Source organism: Cariama cristata, unplaced genomic scaffold (genome assembly GCF_000690535.1).
Source record: "Cariama cristata isolate BGI_N322 unplaced genomic scaffold, ASM69053v1 scaffold28, whole genome shotgun sequence".
Lineage (NCBI taxonomy): Eukaryota > Metazoa > Chordata > Aves > Cariamiformes > Cariamidae > Cariama > Cariama cristata.
This window is the reverse complement of record NW_009632604.1, coordinates 14,207-33,397: the sequence shown is the minus strand read 5'-3', so window position 1 is coordinate 33,397 and position 19,191 is coordinate 14,207. Positions and strand designations below refer to the sequence as shown.

At 40.9% G+C, this 19,191-nt stretch overlaps 1 protein-coding gene across 1 annotated transcript in view; it reads left to right on the top strand.

Annotated features, from left to right (window-relative positions):
• FER1L6 (fer-1-like family member 6) overlaps positions 1–19,191 on the top strand; it is a gene marked incomplete at its 3' end in the record, with an annotated part of 65,576 nt that overhangs the window by 35,403 nt on the left and 10,982 nt on the right. Inside the window, exons 22-33 of the mRNA XM_009706393.1 lie at positions 3,603–3,713; positions 5,905–6,066; positions 7,227–7,410; positions 7,611–7,795; positions 9,267–9,389; positions 9,521–9,560; positions 11,327–11,442; positions 12,564–12,695; positions 13,626–13,751; positions 14,785–14,912; positions 16,729–16,899; positions 18,053–18,213. Coding sequence (XP_009704695.1) covers positions 3,603–3,713; positions 5,905–6,066; positions 7,227–7,410; positions 7,611–7,795; positions 9,267–9,389; positions 9,521–9,560; positions 11,327–11,442; positions 12,564–12,695; positions 13,626–13,751; positions 14,785–14,912; positions 16,729–16,899; positions 18,053–18,213 — 1,639 coding nt within the window. The remainder of the gene's footprint in view (positions 1–3,602; positions 3,714–5,904; positions 6,067–7,226; positions 7,411–7,610; positions 7,796–9,266; positions 9,390–9,520; positions 9,561–11,326; positions 11,443–12,563; positions 12,696–13,625; positions 13,752–14,784; positions 14,913–16,728; positions 16,900–18,052; positions 18,214–19,191) is intronic.

Genomic DNA, 19,191 nt, shown 5'->3' with positions numbered 1-19,191 from the left:
TGTGAAAATCCCACTGCCATTTCAATGACCTGCTCTTTGGAGTGGCACATGGCCTTGACTTTAGCAGCCTCAAAGGTCTCAATACTGTTCTCAGTCATAGGAAAAGCAAGCAGTGAATAGTTAGGATTGGATTAGGGAGACTGAGTTTTCAGATACCCCTAACGTATTAAGAGAAATGTTACATTGGTTTCCAACTGTGAGACAAAAGGCAAATTCAGCTTACCTCTGATGCTAGCCAGGCACATGCATGAGTGGGGCTTATCATGCCTGGGATTTCAGGGAATTTCAGTGGAATTTGCAGAGCCACCAGTTAAAGGAAACATCTCTCTGCTTAAAACCTACAGCAGTTTATTCTGAAGTCTGAAATGGGAAAAATGTGGATCTCCGTGACACATTTTACAGATATTCCCAAGATAAAACAGGCTTTTAAGCATGATGGGCTAATTATGTTCTTGGTGAATGCCTGAAATACGACACCATGTGGAACATTTCCTCATTATGGTGGATACCTAGGGATAGAGTCTGGTACCTTAGCCATAATTTTCCCCTTTTTGTATTGAAATCCACTTTTTGCTGATCAAAGAGGGCATTGTATTTTGTTTTGCCATCTTTTGGGGGAAAAGAAGCAACACTGCTTCTGTGATATATCCAAATATGCCCCTAAGACTTCTTCGGAGAGTTGGCAAGAACTGTAAGCAAGACCCTGCAGTCCTTATTTTCACACTCTGTATTATTCTTCTCAGTGGCAACACTCCAGTGCATTTCACATGGCAGATAATAGCAATATGTACATTAAAGAAATTTTCAGGAAAATATGTATATATATACAAACATCTGGCAGGCTTCAAAGCACTCCCAGAGCTGATGTGCTGTTGGCTCCTTCCAACATCAGGGGATGCCTGATGATGCTCCGTGTGAGGATGTAGGCAAAAATCTCCCATATTCTCATTCTGAGCCCATAGCCTTTCCCATGAGATCCCATGCTCGATAACTCTGATCTGCAGGTACTGTGAGGTTCACCTGAAGAAGGGTTGTGTAAGAAGTGAATGCTCCTTTCTCAAAGTGAATGCTATTATGCTGGGTCTTGCTGGAGGGATAAAATTATTCTTATAACAGAGCATCCTGGCATTTAGAAAAATAGTAGACTGAAAAAATACAGACTAATGAATACTAGGAGACTTGATTTTGCTCAAAGTGGGCTCAAGATTTCCTAATTTATTTTTTTTTAAAATCAAAAAAGCAAAATCCCCTTATAAACACTTTGTGGGTATTTTCCTTTACTGTCATTTCAGTGCTAGCTCATTCTTCACCTCTTGTTCTGTGCAGTTTCACTGTGGCCATGAAGCAAAGTCCTTTCTGAGTTATACCAAGATAATGTCACGGAAATTAACAGTTTCACTCCGTAATACAGAAACACTCTCAACTCCACTAGTGGTTCTTTGATCTTGGAAAAGTGGAGACTTTGCAATATGTTGGAGAACTGTTCAGTTAACTGTATTACTTAATAAGAACAAAGTGAAGGTCCAGGGAATCTTGATTTGATATCAGTCTTAGGTTTTGCAGTCCTGGAGTGCAGTTTAATAAAACTCTTTATGAGTCAGTTCTGTCCTCAAATGTGAGATCTTGCCAGCCTTCCTGACCTAAGCTATGTCCTTTGGAACTAATCCCTTCTCACAGCTGTAGGAGGAGACAAAAATAGCTTTGTATATTCTAGTTTAAAAATAAAATAAAATAAATAAATGGTGCTGTTTAGAAGTTACATATGCCCAAGTCACTGTATCATGCAGATTAATATATTTTACTTCCTCACCTGTCATTAGCACCCAAGTCAGATAATGCAATGAAAGTGGGTACCCTGAGATGTGAACTGTGTCCAGGGATGTGACATCTGGTATGTGATCTAGCTCAGGTCATCTTTTTGCCTCTTGTTTTATTTAAAGTATCATTTAATCTATTATGGGGTAAATTTTTGAAGCATTTAATGTCAGTTAATATAGAGTTGGAAGCTTTGAATATAATTAAAGCTAACCAGGTGGATTTCTAGACAGGCAGGTATTGTTCACAGAGTTATGTGTTTCTTTTTGGCTTTTTAAACAGCATCACAGAGATGCTGATAGAAACCAGACACATTGGGGAACAACAAAACTAGACCTAGATCTCTAGCCTCAAGTTCCATGAAATCTGTTAAATTAATTGCTTTGGATTTCGACTGATAAAAGGCTGTAAACATGTGGATGTGAATTATTGCTGTTAATTACGTGAATACTCACATATGCTGTAGGTATATGCTAGAAGATATATTTTCCACCCATCTCCTCCTTTACCTACAAGGTGCTGGGAAAGAGATCCTTTCTGCCTTATGCTAATTAAACTCCCACACAACTGTACATAGCTGCAGATAACAGACAGATGGCCTAGTTAAATGAAGCAGAAGACTTCAACTTTACAGGTACTTTGAGAGCTGTATTTCAGCTGCTTCACCTTTCAACAGTGAGAAGTTAGCTTAAGAATGCCGAAGTACTCCAGAAATTGCATTTCTTTTTCCCAGAAGCTGTATGTACAGTACACTTTAGGTACCGCACTTCAAGTTAAAACCAAGGAGAGCTCTGTCTGTAGGTTGTTATCTCACCTATGAAACCTGCGCTCCTACTGTTCTCTGCTGTCACAGCTTGAGCTTCTGGTAGGACTGACTGTCAGGTGCTGGCTTCAACTCTTTTATGTAGAAATCTGCTAAATCAGGCCAGGCTTCAGATCTGCCCTGCATGGACTGAGAAGGTCATAAATACACTGTTGAAAATTAGGAAGGAATTGGGAAATGAAGCCAGGGAGCTTTCCCACAGAAGGTGAACCAAACAGGCAGCAAAGCCTGGAGCAGGGGAAGAGGCAAAGAGGTGGTCAAGCCTCAGAGCTGCGGTGGAGCATGTTCTCCTCCCACCCACCTGGCACAGGGCAGTTGTGTACGCTTGTGTGCAATCACATGCAAAGAACATAAGTGCCGCCTGCCGCAAGATTTTAGTACTTGCACAAACAAGAGCCAGCCCTTATCCTGGATATGTGATTTGCAAGTTCTCAAATGGTGACAGCATGCAATAATGCAGGACCGCTATTCCGTAGTGGCTGAAGAACATTATGTCTGTCTGGAAAATGTGCGGTTTTGCTGATGTGTACTGTCTGTTTGCCAGCTTTTTTAAACTAGAATCAGATCTAGAATTTTCCTGTGAAATTCTTCTAAGCACTTTTGCTCAGGATTTTTGTTGAATAGAATTACCATCCTTTCCATTTTTAGTAAATAGAATTGCCACACTTCAGTACATACATGTCTTTAGGGCAGATTATGTCCTGCTAGGACAAGCAGCCTTTTCTTCAGAAAGGTGCATATACCCAATCTATTGAATACTCTCCCTGCCAAATGTTTTAGCATCACAGCAGGACAGATAGCAATCTAGGTCACATTCCTATCACAGCACAACCTGTCTGCTCTGCAATGTGTCTTGTAAAACCGCATTAAATTGATGTGTTCTATGTGCCATTCACAGATACTTCTCATAACCGGTTTTATTCTTCATAAAACCAGCCTAATTTATGACTGCTTAATTTTTCAGATTCTTGAGTCAGATCCAGACAGACTTCCCCCACTGGATCCACCAGATGTTGGCCAGATTTACCCAGTCCCAGCGAATATCCGACCTGTTTTACGCAAGTACAGAGTGGAGGTGAGTTACTTAGAATATTTCCATTTTCAAATCTCTGCTCCTTTTATTCTCTTATTGAAGTGTAACAGTAAGGGATGATGATTATAAAATCCTGATCAATATCAATGATGTAAAAATAGCATATGGATCCCAAAATAAATGTGGTAAGCTCAGAACAAATTGATTCTCCGAGGCTGGGCATGCAAAGCAGTGCTTCCACCTGAGGCCAGCAAGGGCTACATCTCAGTCCTGACCTGTTGGGACGGGACTGCTCCTGTGGCAGAGCGTGACTGATGGACCTGCGCTCTGTGCAGCCCAGGGAAGTGTCTGCAGGAGATGGAGAGCTTCCCCTTGCAGTTGACCTCACTGGAGGTGAAGTTCAGCATCAGCCACCTCCCAGGCTTTTTCTGGGTCCCAGACTTCAGCCAAGCAACGTCTCCTGCCTGTGTACAAACGTTCGCACATTCTCTGCCCTCCTCTCTTGCACCATTTTGGTCCAAAATCCCCTTATGTTAGAAAGCACTGAAATGTGGCAGCTTTTCATGCCAGTGTAACGCCCGGATGGTGCCCAGCCTCACCACTCATCCTGCAGCCTTCACACCACTTGCTTTTTTGCCCATTTTGCTGTGCCAAGTTGGATCCTGATTGTGTTACCTGATGGCCTTTCCCCAGAAATACTTTTTCAGGAGCCCAGAAGCAGTTCCAGCTTTGCCTTCAAATACCAAGCAACTGAGCTTCTGGAAAGGAGAGAACAGTTATTAGCTCTGCTACATGATTTAGTTAAGCTATTGTTTTCTGTACATAGGAAAGAGTTTTTGTTAGCAGTATTCTTTTTTTACACCTGATACTGAAAGGTAAATAAGCCCATGAACTACTCTACTGATGCTAAAGGGATAACTTAAATCCTTAAACTTAGGTCTTCCTCCTAGTATTGTGCTATGAAGGCCTTCCCACTGCCTGCAGTACGATTGCTTTGTGCTGCTTGTACATTTTGTATTTTACCCTGCCGAGGCATTCATCCCAACTAGCTCTAAGGCACCCAGCTTAGAAGCATCCTCACTGTAGGCTTCTTGTTTGGACAGGTGAGCAGAGCAGCCACCCTCCCAGAGCGACTCAGATCTTAAATAGATTAAATGATGTTTTGGAAGTGCATCTCTGTCTCCTTTGGTTCTGGAGGGAGCCCAGGACAACTCCAGTCCTCAGTCTGATACCTCAGGCACCTTAAAATCAGGGAAATTGCATCCAGTTAAATTGCTATGAGAACGGGTTTATAGTTGAAGTGAATGTATATATAGTGAAATATGAACTCTGGAGGGTATCCAGCAAGGAAATAACACAGAATGAATATAACATAACTATTTTTGTTAAGATGTTATAAACTATATCTCACACTGCTGGAAAAGGCCATGGAGCCATTGTAATTACAGAATTGTACTCCAACTTTAACCAGGAACCTCCAGCAACAGAGCAGGATCTCAGCAATTCTCACACCCCTCCAGTGCCCCTTGCCACTCCCTGACCCACACAAATCCCCAGTCCTGCCAGCATTCAGGTTGTCCACAAAGCCCCTCCATGTTCCATTTTGGTTCCAGTCTTCAGTTCAGATTAACGAGGCTCACAGCTTCTCTCACCAACCATAACATAACCATCTCTTGCTGCCCCAGCCCTCTCCTTCAGGCCCCCCCAGCGTGTGCTGTATAAAGTCCCATTTTTTCTGCAGATCCCTGTTTTACAGACCCAGTATCCTTCTTGTTCTCCACACCAGGAGCATGGTCCTTTGAAGGAAAGTTGCTTGGAGACGTCCTGCCATCCATTGTGCACCTGAGGGCTAGCTCAGCTGGCAAACCTCTGTTAATCACGTCTGGTCATATGGGATTTGTTTGCTCCTTCAACAGCTCTGATACTTTAAACAAACCAAGTCCCTGCTTTTCAGATGAATAATCCCCTTGCTCTGCTGAAATGACAACTTTGGCAAATGTGATTATTATGGATTGATGTTGGCAATAACTCCTTGGTAACATCTGGATGTTATTAATTGCTTTAACTTCCATCATTAATCCTGATGGTTATTGGATATCAGATTTAAGTTGTTTGTTTTTTTCTGGTAATCCTGCATAACCAAAGGGATATGAGGTGATGGGATCCCAGCAGTGCTTTCCCCCAGACTGAGGGGTCTCTGCAGGCTACCGATGTTTCTCTCTGCCCACCGCAGGTCCTGTTCTGGGGTGTCAGAGAGCTGAAGAAAGTCCAGCTCCTCTCTGTAGATCGCCCCCAGGTTCTCATCGAATGTGCAGGGAAAGGAGTGAAGTCCTCTGTCATCCAGAGCTACAAGAAAAATCCCAATTTCACTGGTCTTGCAGACTGGTTTGAAGTGGTGCGTACAGCATGCAGCTCCTTGCCTGTTCATTCTCTGGTTAGGCAAGGTGTTAATTACTAATTTCCTTTCTTTCTTGTCAAATAATTTCCTCTGTCTTGATTAAATACTAGGAGACACCAGTTCTCATGCAAAACCTGCTGATTTGAAAATGCATTAAAAGACTTCTGCTACAACTGTGTGATAAAAGAAGATGATGTTCCTCGTGTTATATCCAAAGTAGGCAAGGAAATAGGTTGAAGTCAGATTTTTACTGATAGATTGGAACTTGTTGGCAGACAACAGGGATATTTTTAGTACTTTTTCCTCCTTCCTTCACATTTTGCCCGGGTAGTGCTGAGTTTCCTTTGTTTTCTTTCAATTCTTTTAATTTTCTTTTGTGTGTTGCTGGGCTATTAAGGGGATTGATCATTTCTGGCTCATGAGCTCTGGACCTTTTCATATTGTAACACTTGCCGTTATGGACTGGAAATTTAATTATTGCCTGGTGGCTGGGTTATAAGAGCTGGTACTTTCAGTGGACAAAGGTCAGCATCAGAAAAAAAATAATGTTTGGTTTGCTCTAGTTACTAGCATCTAGAGAGAAGTTGTTTATTTATAAGACAAAAGGATATCAAAACACTAACCTGGATACTGAAGCATGGTTGCTACAGTATTTTTAGCCTCCATTGTATGTCACACATCCAAAGAGCTGGTTTCCCTTTTGTAATTCATCCTGTAAGGCACGTAACTACCCAGTGTCCAAATCTAATGGTTGGCCAAACTGGGGCAGATAGTGTTAACAGTCTTCAACAAAGCAGCAGTGGCATTAAGTCTCACAACTTCCAAAACAGTGTTCATTCCTTTTGAACGTTCCTGATTTTCCCAGTTTATTCTAACAAAAGATGCTTGTATATGACAGCATGAAAATTAACTGAGTAGCACAGTCCATACAGTCCACTCTGTATTCTAAAGCACAAGGCTTTCTCTAGACTTTGCAGAAAACCATGGACAGAACTGTATTGCCTATGCTGTATGTGTTTTGCATTTTGAGTATATTAATAGCTGAGGAGGAGAAGGGAGGGAAGATTAAAGACCTCATTGCTGTGCATGACAAATATTCTATACGTGTTCTATATTCTCTAGCAATTCTCATGCTGCTGTCTGTCCTCCTCCACTAGGAGCTGCCTGAAAATGAACTCTTGCATCCACCACTAAGCATCTGTGTGGTCGACTGGAGAGCGTTTGGGAGGAGTACTCTTGTTGGAACGCATACCATCAATTGCCTCAAGCAATTCCTGTGTAAGACCCAGTTGGGTCCTCAAGCTACACCAAACAGACTAGACATTGTAGAAACTGAGAAAGGTAAATGTTCAATCCTGACCCCAAATAAAAAGACAAGAGACCTACTCAGAGGCTTAACACTATGCACGTACTTAGAAGATACGCTTTATTGTGTTGAGTGTAGGGTCAAACCCTTAAAGATATGACCATTTGATGATCACCAAATGTGATGATAGCATTTCTGACAAAATCTTACCTAACTTGCGAAGTTTCAATTTCAGCTTCACCTGAGTCATCCCAGCCTGCTGAGTTATCCCGAGAAGAACCATTTTTAGCTGATCATATCTACGCTGAGGTGGAGCAGGGTAAATGTACAGTGGTAGAGCCAGACCCGTATCTCGCAACACTTCCTGCCACTGAACAAGAGCACTCTGCCTCTGAAACAGGGGAAGAGAGAAAACAGAAGGTGGGTGTAGCTGAAGCTGCCAGCTAACTTTCTGTTGCAGTCTTGCAGACTTTAGCCCTTTGTTATAAAATGGTAATCTCTTATTTATGTCAGGCTTAGAGATTCTGGGTCCTGATGTTAACACCCGTGCTATCTTGCTGGCCCTTGAGAGAACTGGTTAGCAATGCAGCTTTGGCCCCACATAATTTCATTATTTCCAGTAATAGATACTTCCTTCCTTTGTACCAGATGGTCATCTAAAGGGCAAGTACTACTCGAGTAGTCAGATCTTTGCTTTTCCTGGCCTTGAATGATCTACTTAATTGCAAAACTCTCACTGTGAATGACTGTTTCTGTATCCATTCCATTTAGGCAGGGATGAAAGCCCCCTTCTGTTAGACGCTGTACAAACGTGGAGCAGAAAGTCTGTTTCCAAAAGATCTTACGGTCAAAACATAAAACTGCTGTCTGTGGGTAGAAGAAGATAGGAAAATACAGGAAAACAAGGCAATTCTGGTCAGCGTGGTGTTTACAGTACAGTATACGCTCCAGATGATTGTTAAAATCTTTTGTTCAGATGCACATGCTCCTCCTTTCTCTGTAGTTTCTCCCATCACAATCACTCTTTTATTAACAACAATAAAAGCAAAGGATGTAGGACTGAGTTTCATTTCAGAAGTTGTTTCTGCAGCTACATAAAGCATGCTTCTTCAACCTTTGATGTTTCAGTAGTCAGACGTTTCCAGTATCCTTCATAATTAGGAGGTCAAAGAAACTGCAGGGATGTCTTGTTCCCCAGATGTGCACATCAGTCTGGATCTTTCCTCTGGTACAGAACAATTTTAATGTATGACAGCAAAATATAGCAAGAAAAGAGTCCTAAAGAGACAATTATCAATTTTTGCTCTGGCCTCCCCAGCCAAGCTGACATCTGTAAGGGTGTAGGATGAAACACTCTATTTAACAAGGGCCAATCTTTAGGCAAGAATGAAGTTAGTAAGATTTGCCACACGAGTAGGCGATCTTCAGGGTCAGATTTTAGCTTTTGTAAGAAGAGAACAGCTGAACTGCAGCAACTGTTGAGACTCTTTTTTCTTCCAAAATGCAATAAAGTAATAATGAGAGTTCTTAGAATACTTGTAGACTTAAGTGGGAGAAATCAATTTGTATCTGAATGTTTGCATTTAAAACATCATTATCTATTTCTCTGTGTAGATTTGCCTGTTGTATGGGTTGCTCCTGTGGCAATGTCTCAAATATTCAGAGTTTTCGCATCATCAGTAGGTAATATAGGTCTAGCTTTAATAATACGACGATCATGATGAAGTGTCTTGGAATAAAAGACAGAGACATTAGTTCATATTGCATTTTATTTAGCTCACGGAGGTTGAAATTTTCTTCATATACATCTGATCATGCTTGATGTCATGAGTCAGGTGATTAGTTTTAATCAGTTCTAGAGTTCAACAGTGTTTTCCCCATGCTTTGGTAGGATACAAAAAAATCCATCCGACGGTCAACAAAGAGGAGAAAAAGAACAATTGCAGATGAATCAGCTGAAAATGTTATTGACTGGTGGTCAAAATACTATGCTTCTGTGCTCAAAATGCAAAAGGTAAGTCACACAGCATGCCCAAAACTCTCGTGGAGGAGCAATATTGTAAAAGTAAATTTACTGCTGAATGATTAATTTTCTGTATTATATTCATAATGAGGAGTTTGTCCATTGTCTTTTTCTTTTGAAAGGCAAAAGGAATTTTTTCCAGTGAGGGAAAACCTGAAGACAGTAAGTAAATTGTTTGCATTTTTCTAATATTTTGTACTACTAATACTTTGCTTCTCTACTATTTCACTATCAATAATTAAAGTCTGGTAACAGAGTACTGCTGGTATACTGGGTTCTTTCCTCTACAGTTCATCAGATGGTGGGTAGGCTAAAACTTCACAGGCGGTGTTGGGTTAACATGAGTTTCCTGTCATTCAAATCTCAGGCACAAAGATTTGCAAAGTCAAAGTCCTTAATGATAGAAGGTGGAGATTATTCTAACCTTAGGTTGCATTTGTAACAGGTTCAGAAAAAGAAGCTTCTCTCAATTTTGAATCCAATTCAGGATAAGTGATGTAGGAACAGCTTCTGCTAGGAGACTGTAGCCATGTGTGTTGCTTCCATAGCTGAAAAGTTTTGTGTCTAGCTCAGCTTCCAGTGGAAAACTTTTTGCACAAGAACCTAAAAGAATTGACCAGAAATAAGCTCTGTGTGTGTGTGTATATATATGCCTCCATACATCTATACTCCATAGCTTAACATATCCTCCCACAATTAAACAGAGCTCTAGAATTTTTTTTTTTTTATTTTCGATAAACGTGACTGCTTAAGCAGACAGGGAAAGAAAACAAATGTATAGTGTTTACACAGGGCTACCATTCAGAATTAAACTGTAGCATCTTCCCATGCCAGAGCTGACTGCACTTCACCAGTGACTGAGCTGATTTCTATTTTAAAGGAGGTGTTGAGCTTGCTCTGGATGGAAGCCATGACCTAAATGTCAGATGGTATCATTCTGGAAACAGCAGTTGACGGTGTTTCAGTGATCATCAGGGCTGCTAAGAGATGAGGTGGAGATCAGTTCCTGAGTGAAACTCAGTTGTTTGCGTGGAGGAAATATTTAGAGAGAAAATGTTCTACAAAGGTGTGATGTTCAGTTACAATTAGAAATTTACTTGACATTGTGACATCGTGACATCCACACACATGCTATTCAGGCAGTTGTGGCATATTGGTTTTGACTGACGACTTCAGATCTTGTCAATTCTCTTCTGACAGTTTTTGTTACATATTTTCACCTATGATGATAAGCATTATTCATACAGGACAGCACTGATGTCATATATACTTTTTTTTTCTAAATATTTAGTGATGTCAAACACACATGAACTACTCAAAAAATGAAAGTAAAGTGAACTCAAAATCCAGATTTCAGCCAAAGAACTGAACCATCTCAGTGTCATTTTTGAGGGCTGACCCTCTTTTTGTTGGGAAGTCCCCTCTCAGTGTTTGGAGTCTGGCTTGAGGCTGGTCAGATACCTCCTCCCATTTCTCATACTTGTAGGCTTTCACAAGGTAAGATATACTCTATTTTGTGTTATGTTTAAGCAGAGAAGGACTTGGATCACTTGATATCTAAAGTACCAGTCAGCCTAAATAGTGGCTTCCATTTTGAAATAAGCCTTAAATTTTGTGTGAAAGCTGGGAGGAGTCAGAGAGGAAGGAAAAGGGTGTTCTGGGAGATGGCTAGCAGGGACAGAGTGATACAGCACACCATCACACTTGATCCACCAAGCTCATCATGAAGACTGTTAGCTACAGAGAGGATAAAATGCCACCTCTCTGTCTGGAAGGAGCGATGGGAAAAGAGAGGACCCTATGCTTGGCAGTAGAAGAATGAATGGAGGAGGAGTGAGGACTCTTTAAAATGTATTTTACATCCTTCTCTGAAGCATTTGATGTGCTTTGCTCACTAAAACCTACATGATGTCATGAAATCTCTGCAGATAAACAGACTTCTGACCACATTGCATTGATCATAGAAGAGGAGCCAGACAAAAAGAAGAAGGATAAGACGTTGAAAAGGAAACAGAAAGAAACTCCGAACCTTGCAACACTGCAGGTAAGAGAGAAGCAAGGTTGAGAGGTAAGGCTGTTATTCACTGTCTCCTCAAAGCTTGACATCAGCAGCTGAGTTTAGCAAACCTTCCTTACATTTATTTCAGACACTTTAACATTGATAAAACACACAAAATGATAATGATAATACACATCAGCACATGGGGCCCAGAGGAAATCAGGGTCTCATAGGGCAGATGTGGCTTGCTTGGCCTTAGACCTTCATTGTACCAGTATAGACACACCCAGAGAGACATAAGTGAAAATTCAGCTTTGTTGTTCACCTGTAAAACACTGAATTTGGAAAGTCCAAATTTCATGTTGGAAATATTACAACCTATTAAGAATGACTTAGAAAAGAGTATGGAAAGCATCGCTGCAATTGCTAGTGCATCCTCCCTGATGGGGAGGTAATATTCAGCTCGCATTAGATTTGGTTGGGTAACAATAGAAGGAATTCAAAGAAAACTATATGGGTCATGCAAAATGACTGGAGAGATGATGAGGTTTGAAAAGATTAGAACTGCTTGGATTAGATTGTAGCTGAATAAAGGGGAATTTGAAACTGCTGTTTCCGTTTTTTAAGAAATAACACTAGTCTAGGTCCTTCTGTTTCACACTGAATAACACTTGATGAATTACAAGGAGAGAGTGTTGAAAAAAACCACATCCTTTTAAAAAGGATTTGGTCCCTGTACCTATCCTAAAGCTCTGTCCTCACAGCACTTTATTATTGGCTGCTTTGCTGTCATGTTCTGACACATTAACAAAGCAGAACGGGTCAATACATCAAAGGCACATTGCAGAGAAGAAACAGAAGCAAAAGGCAGCACATCCACACTGTTTTTCACCCACACTACTGCTTATAAATGTTCATTCTGGCCCTTCTAGAGCCACTTCTACCTGCTATTCCAGTAGTCGGGAAGGACTTTGGTTAAGGACAAAACCGATCCTGTTTTAAGTGGGGAATTAACTTTTTTTCCCTCAAGGACTTTTGCAAAACCTTTGTTTTATTAAAATCTGCATTTTGAGTCAAAATGGATTTCTAGTCATCCTGTAATAAAAAAAAGTTGCTATAAATATATTCACTGCACACAAAAAATAAGCATTCTCCTCTTTTCAAAGATTTATGAAGGAGACTTGGAGAGTGAATTTAATAATTTTGAGGACTGGGTGAAAACTTTCCAGCTCTTAAGAGGAAAATCTAATGATGAAGTTCATGCTGACTCTGAAGACAGAATAATAGGAAAATTTAAGGTGAGCTTTAATGCTGATTAAATGGGTAATAATTTAGAGACTTTATGTTTTCATGCATATTTCAGGTACACCAAAGATGAAAGAAGAAGACATTGACAGTCTGTTGTAAATAGAATTATCTCTTTTATCAAATCAAGAGTCATATTTTTCCTTTCCCGTTACCTGATAGATGAAAGCAGCATCCAGCACCAGCTGTTCACTGTTGTTTTGAAATAAGGAATTACAAAAAAGTTTTAAATCATAGAAGGGGAAGAAGAGATGTATTACGTAGTCCAGATTCCACTAATGCAACCTTATTATTGCACTATCAGTTACAGCACCTTATATGTAATTGTCAGTAATTTAAATGGAGGCCCTTACAGCTACTTCAGTTAAAAACAATTGCACAGCCTGATCCAGGGCACCATTAGGCAAGATGAAAATGTAGTTCAAAGAATGAATAATATTAGTAGGATTTCAAGGAATTCATAGTTTAGAGGAACTGACTAGATTCATTGATACCTCAATTAGTTTGCAATGCAAATTTCTGTTCAAATTACTTGCTAGTTGCTTTCAGGCAGTATGAGCTACTTAGCAGCATGAGTCAATATTGATTTATATGAGTTGTATGGTGGCTGCAAAAATACAGTTGGATTCCAGTCACACTGTTTTGAAACTAACCCAATGAAATCATCAATTTGCAAATACACAGTTAAGGGCAAAATACTATTTTTAGAATATGATGTGATGATAGTACCGTGTTATAGAGCAAAGATGCTTTAAAAGATGGTGTTTAGTGCACTGAAGCCTGTGTTCCCTTTGAGTGGTACCACAAAATCTGTTGTATATATGTATATGCTGCATGAATGATGTTTTGTTTGCTTTCAAAGGGTTGGTTTTGTATTGCAATTGTTCTGTTTTTGAGGGAGATAAAAGACTCTGTATTACCAGGGCTCCTTCTACATATACCCAAGTCCAGAGGATGGCAGCTTGTTGGACGGAGGGCAGCCCCACATCCTGCAAGGGACACCACCAAACCACTCTGTCAAAGTCCTCATCAGGGTTTATATTGTGGCAGTAAGTAGACAGATGTTCTTTTAACCTTGAAATAACTTGGACATTTTTCAACTCAGTTTACCTCCAGTGTCTTTGCAGTGAAGCTTCTGAAAATCCTCATCCGTGTGGTAGAATTTTTTTGGTCATATTTCAGACAATGTTTCATATTGTAGAAATGGGTGTTCAGAGTAGAAAATGTTATGTATTCCTCATGATAAATCACATGACTGGAGAATCACTTTACTTATTCTAACTGAAAGGGCTGGAGACATAACTAACATAGTATGGACAACCTATTCCAGCCACATTATGCAAATGTAGCCAGTTTTAATCAGCAGAGTTGTTTCAAAATGACACATATTTAAACAAAATCTCAGTAAGGGGGAAATGAGAGCATGTTTTTTGAGGGCTGTGAATTGCATATAATCAAAGTGGTAGATTTTGTGAATAAGTTATGAGGTGGAGAAAGAGGTAGAAATATAGAGGACAAAATGATGAGAGAGCACAATGTGAGAAGTAAAAGGGGTAGAAGGAGCTGGTATTTCAGAGAAACAAGAGAGCTGCAGGTGATCTAAGAGGGGAAGAATGGCATGCAAAGAGACAATGGCAAACAAAACAGAAGAGAAGAATAGGAAAAGATTGCTTTATTTCCTGAACACAAAGACTTCCAAACCATCTCGTAAATACAGTTTGAAGAGTTGTTTTGCACTGTTCAAGGGTCTGGACCAATGCTTTTGGGAAATCTTTCCTGAATCCTACATGCACTTGTGCAGCCAGCTTCTTCCTCAGCGTTGCCTCTCCTGCTCTTCTCCTTTTCCTTCTTAGTGATGGGACAACGCTTATATCTGCACCACCTTTACAAACTCTATTCTCCTCCAGATCATCTTTCCCCATTAACTTGCAAAGCTAAATACCCAATTTTATATTACATGAGACAAACAAAGTCCCTGCACTTCCAGAACACCCAGGACTGGGCAGGAAACCCACAGTCCTCTGTCGTGACCATGCTGCATTTAAGCAAGCTTCTTGAGGACACAGTCTTTCTTCCTAACAGGCATTTAACCTCAGCCCAGCTGATCCAGATGGCAAGTCAGATCCCTACATTGTGCTGAGATTGGGTAACACAGAAATTAAAGACAGGGAAAACTACATCCCCAAGCAGCTAAACCCAGTATTTGGAAGGTCAGTGATGGCTTATTTTCTTATATTCAGGGGTGATTTCTGCTTTATCATTTGCCACAACTATTGCTGTTGCTATTGCAACGTGTTTGTTATATGCTGATTTCTGCCTGTTTGGATGTTTTGTAATTCTACTGGTTAAAATGTTGGAATTGGTGTCATCCTGTATGATTATAAATTATTTCATTTTCATACCAGTCAAAACACATCACGGAATGCAATCTGAGAGAGGTTTTGCAAAATGATGCATGAGAGGAAATGAGGCAACAAATGATCTTGTCTGTGCAAATTAATGCAATTGTTAAGTTTAAATAAATACCAGCACAATAAAGTGTGATTTCACAATCTTTGTTGCAATTTCAGGTTGAATAGAGTGCCAAATAAATCTCATAATTTTAGGACTAGGACAAAAAAACCTAGTTATTTGAACCCACACAGCCTTCTGAATGGGGGAACCAGGGGCAAGCTGTCACTAGACATCAACTTTGTATATTAATGTTTTATACTTATTTATATTGTTAATTCTAATAGCTGTGATTTTTTGCCAGTAAGTTTTCCTGTTTTAAGAATGTTGAAAATGTTTTGAATTGGGATGGAATTATTCTGTAAGAACGTTAAGACAGAGAAACAATACTACATTGCACTGAAAGCCCCCTAGGTCAGGGTCCTGTCTGCAAAACCAAGAAGAAACTGTAAGGAGAAAAGACAAGAACAGAGTGGTCCCTCCATAGCATGCCATCTCAGTTTCTGTGATTTAAGCTCGCTCTTAGTAGAGGTTGCAGCTGAACCATCATTATGATAAACAGTAAAGCATAGCCATTATAGATGTCCATAGGTAGAATGGGAAACCACCACTGTGTTTGTTTTAGACAAGGTTAGGAATGGGCTGTTAATTTGGATAGCTCTTGCTGCTGCTGCCAGTGGCAGCACTGAGGTGACTGGACCAGCAACTTCTTTGCAGCAGTAGCGTCAGTCATAGTAACCACCTCTTTTCATCCTAGAAGCCCTGGTCAGCATGGCACTGCCAACCTCTAGCAATCCCAGACCGTTCCCAAACCTCTCTCTCCTCCAAAAACTGTTCTGCTGACTTTGACCACTTTGAGAAAAAGGACAAAACTCATCCTTTGGGAGACAAAGCTCAGTTTTGACTGTGCTTTGGAGAAATCTGGATCCAGTGTTGTGCTGGTGAGGATGTCCTGTCTTCCACTAATTTGTCAAATCCCTTTTAAAATCACTTTTATATTTTCAGCTTCCCTAAACATCTCATCGACAACGATTCCTGTCCCTGAAAAATGCACTGAGTGAAAAGGGAGTTCTGATCTTTGCTTTTTTGAGACTTGTTTAAAGCTTTTGCCTGATCATTTTGATGGGTGCCCCCAGACTTCTATATTCAATATTTCACCTGGAGCTTTTGGAAGAAAACAGAAAAGACTAAGATGTCCCTTTTGGAAGTTCTGAAAAGCATGTGAGAACTCTTACACACAACTTCATTAGCCTTGTAATTTCCGCACTTCCACCTCTATTAGATTCAGGGTAGATCATTGTAGCTGACCAGCTTCATCCCATTGCTCTGTCTCATGTAGGTAGGAACAATCTTAGAACTGTACAGAGGGTGGTAGGGAAGCAGGAGACAGAAAATACCTTTGCACTGTGCATTTCCAGTATGTTCAGGTATTTCATTGAAACAAAATACACTACCAAAAAAACCCCACCGTTTATTAGAAGTGACACTGGCCACATGTTTGCACAGTATTGCTTAACTTGTTTTTTAGGCTTCAAAACCGATTTGACTGCAACTAGGTCTCAATCTTTGCTGTAGATCATTTGAAATCCAAGCTACATTCCCCAAGGATTCCTTGCTCACAGTCCTGATCTACGACCATGACTTTGTGGGAACAGATGATCTCATTGGGGAGACTAAAATTGACTTGGAAAATCGTTTCTACAGCAGGCATCGAGCTACCTGTGGGTTACAAAGTCAATATGAAATGTAAGTACCTCTTCAGACAGCAACAGAGCACACAGTGAATGACTTGAAAGAGAAATTCCAGATGTGGCTACATATTATGCTTTCTACAGCACAAAAGTGTCACAGAAGGTATTTTAATTAAAATTCACCAAAGAGCTTAGCAGTGGCTTTGAATAGCTGCCAGAATCAGTAGGAAGTGAGTATTTTAAAATTAACAACACTGTTTGTTCACCAAGTATCTTAGATAGTAAACAGCCTATGTATAATAAACTTGCTTGATAAACTGCCTTTGAACAGGCATAAAGGGTAAGTGGAAAAAATCTGTCAGAGAAGTTATGACAGGGCTGTACTCTGCTCTCCATTATTCAACTGCAACTGGAGTGATTGCAGCAAGGCTGGTGGGACTGGCACGGCACTGGGGAGCGGGAGCAGAGCAGGGCTGCTGGCATGGCCTCTGTGACAGAGGTGAGTCACAGGGCAGTGGTGTCAAGCTCCTGGTCCCTGCCATACAGCTGAACTCTCAAGGACGTTGTGCACAAAGACTAATTAATGCAGAGAAAGTCAAACTAAAATATCTCCATCGCCCTGGGGTGCGGCACTAACCTGGGAGATGTGGGTTTGGGATTCTTCTCCTATGATTGTTTCTCTATTTTATCTACAAACAAAGGGTGAACAATATGAAAAAGTAATCTAGGAGCACAGACCAAACCCCAAGACTTCCCTTGCTAGCTCTGCAGTGTGAGGTATTTCTTTATGTGCTTGTTTCAGGTCTCAACTTCTTCTCTGCATGTGGGAGCCACAGAACACTTCTTAAATGGAGGTCGAACACGTAGACATGAATCCTTTAGGCAGAACAGGGAACAAGGTCTGGTCTTTTCCCTCTTGCAGCGCATGCCAATGCCTGGGCTACTTTATCTAAGGTGCGGGTAAGGCTGCCTCAACTTCTCCTGTGTTTTAAGAGAAAGGAGTGGTTGACCCCATGACCTGAGCAGACGGAGGGGGTGTCTCAAGTGAGAAGCAGTGCTGGACAATTCAAAGGAAAAGTTTTGCTAAGCAGATGTCAGAGCCACTGACCACGAAGCAAATGACTGCATGGGAAATCCTGATTTGCCAGTGCACTTTGCTGAAGGAAAACATTACCCATTTGTCTTCACTCTCTGTTCCCTCCTTGCAGAGAAGGGTACAACGCATGGCGAGATGCAACCAAGCCAAGTGAGATCCTCACTAAGCTGTGTAAAGACTACAGAATAAGCGGACCCTTCATGAGGCCAGGGGAGATACAAGTCGGAACAAAAGTTTTTAAGGGACAAACAGTCTTTACAGAAGATGAGAACGGTAATGAAATAGTTCATCATTCTTCAACTACATTGTAGCAGTACCAAGAGCCTGCCCAAGCTGTAGCTGTGCACTCTAAATTCAAATTACTGGAACCTGTCTGGAATCTGTCTGTGCTTTGAAATACTCATATAACTCTGGTGATGAAGACTGTGTCTATATTAGCTATTGCTGTAGCTTAATTGCAGAGAAACTGTAGGGTGAGAGATATTGCTGATGACCTGACATCCCCATGATAGGTGTCGGGGGATACTTTGGACTAGTTCCTGCCTGATCCCAAAGATGGCATGCCCAGGGTTGGTTGGCGTGCAGGGGACCCTCTTGGAACATGTCTTCTGGCTTAATTTCATCTGAAATGAATGCAACTTGCATGCTCTGAGATCCTTCCACATAGCAAATGAAAGCATGGGAAGTTAGGGAGAGTCTTTTTAAGAATGCATTCCCTGTCTAAACTAAAACAGTAGTGTAGACAGATCCAAGAAGTGAGAAGGGGGAAGGGAAATACAGATGTGAAGTGAGTTACTCAAGGTCAGACAAGTCTCTGTTTGACCACAGTTAGGTTCCAGGCCAGTTACCTGCCAGTCTTACCTTACCTACTTGGCTTTGTTGGTTTTTTCCTCCCCTCAAATGTTACCACTCCTTCTGCTCTTCTGTGTAAATCAAGGTATCTGTGGGGACCATGGATCCAGAGGGCAGGACAGAACTTGCTTTAAGAGCTTCCAGATTAAAAAGAGGTCAAAGCTACCAGGAAGTTAAGTGTCCATATCACATAGTGGTGGACTGGGACAGACCTATTGGTGAAAGATGTCCCTGCCCATAGCAGGGGGGGTTGGACGACAAGATCTTTGAAGGTCCCTGCCAACCCAAACCATTCTATGATTCAGTTTTATACTTAGTAAAGAAAAGAGGTGTGAGGATGGAGACTTTCAAGGAAGAACAAAAGGAGCTGATCTTGGAGACAGAAGTGGACACTGTGGC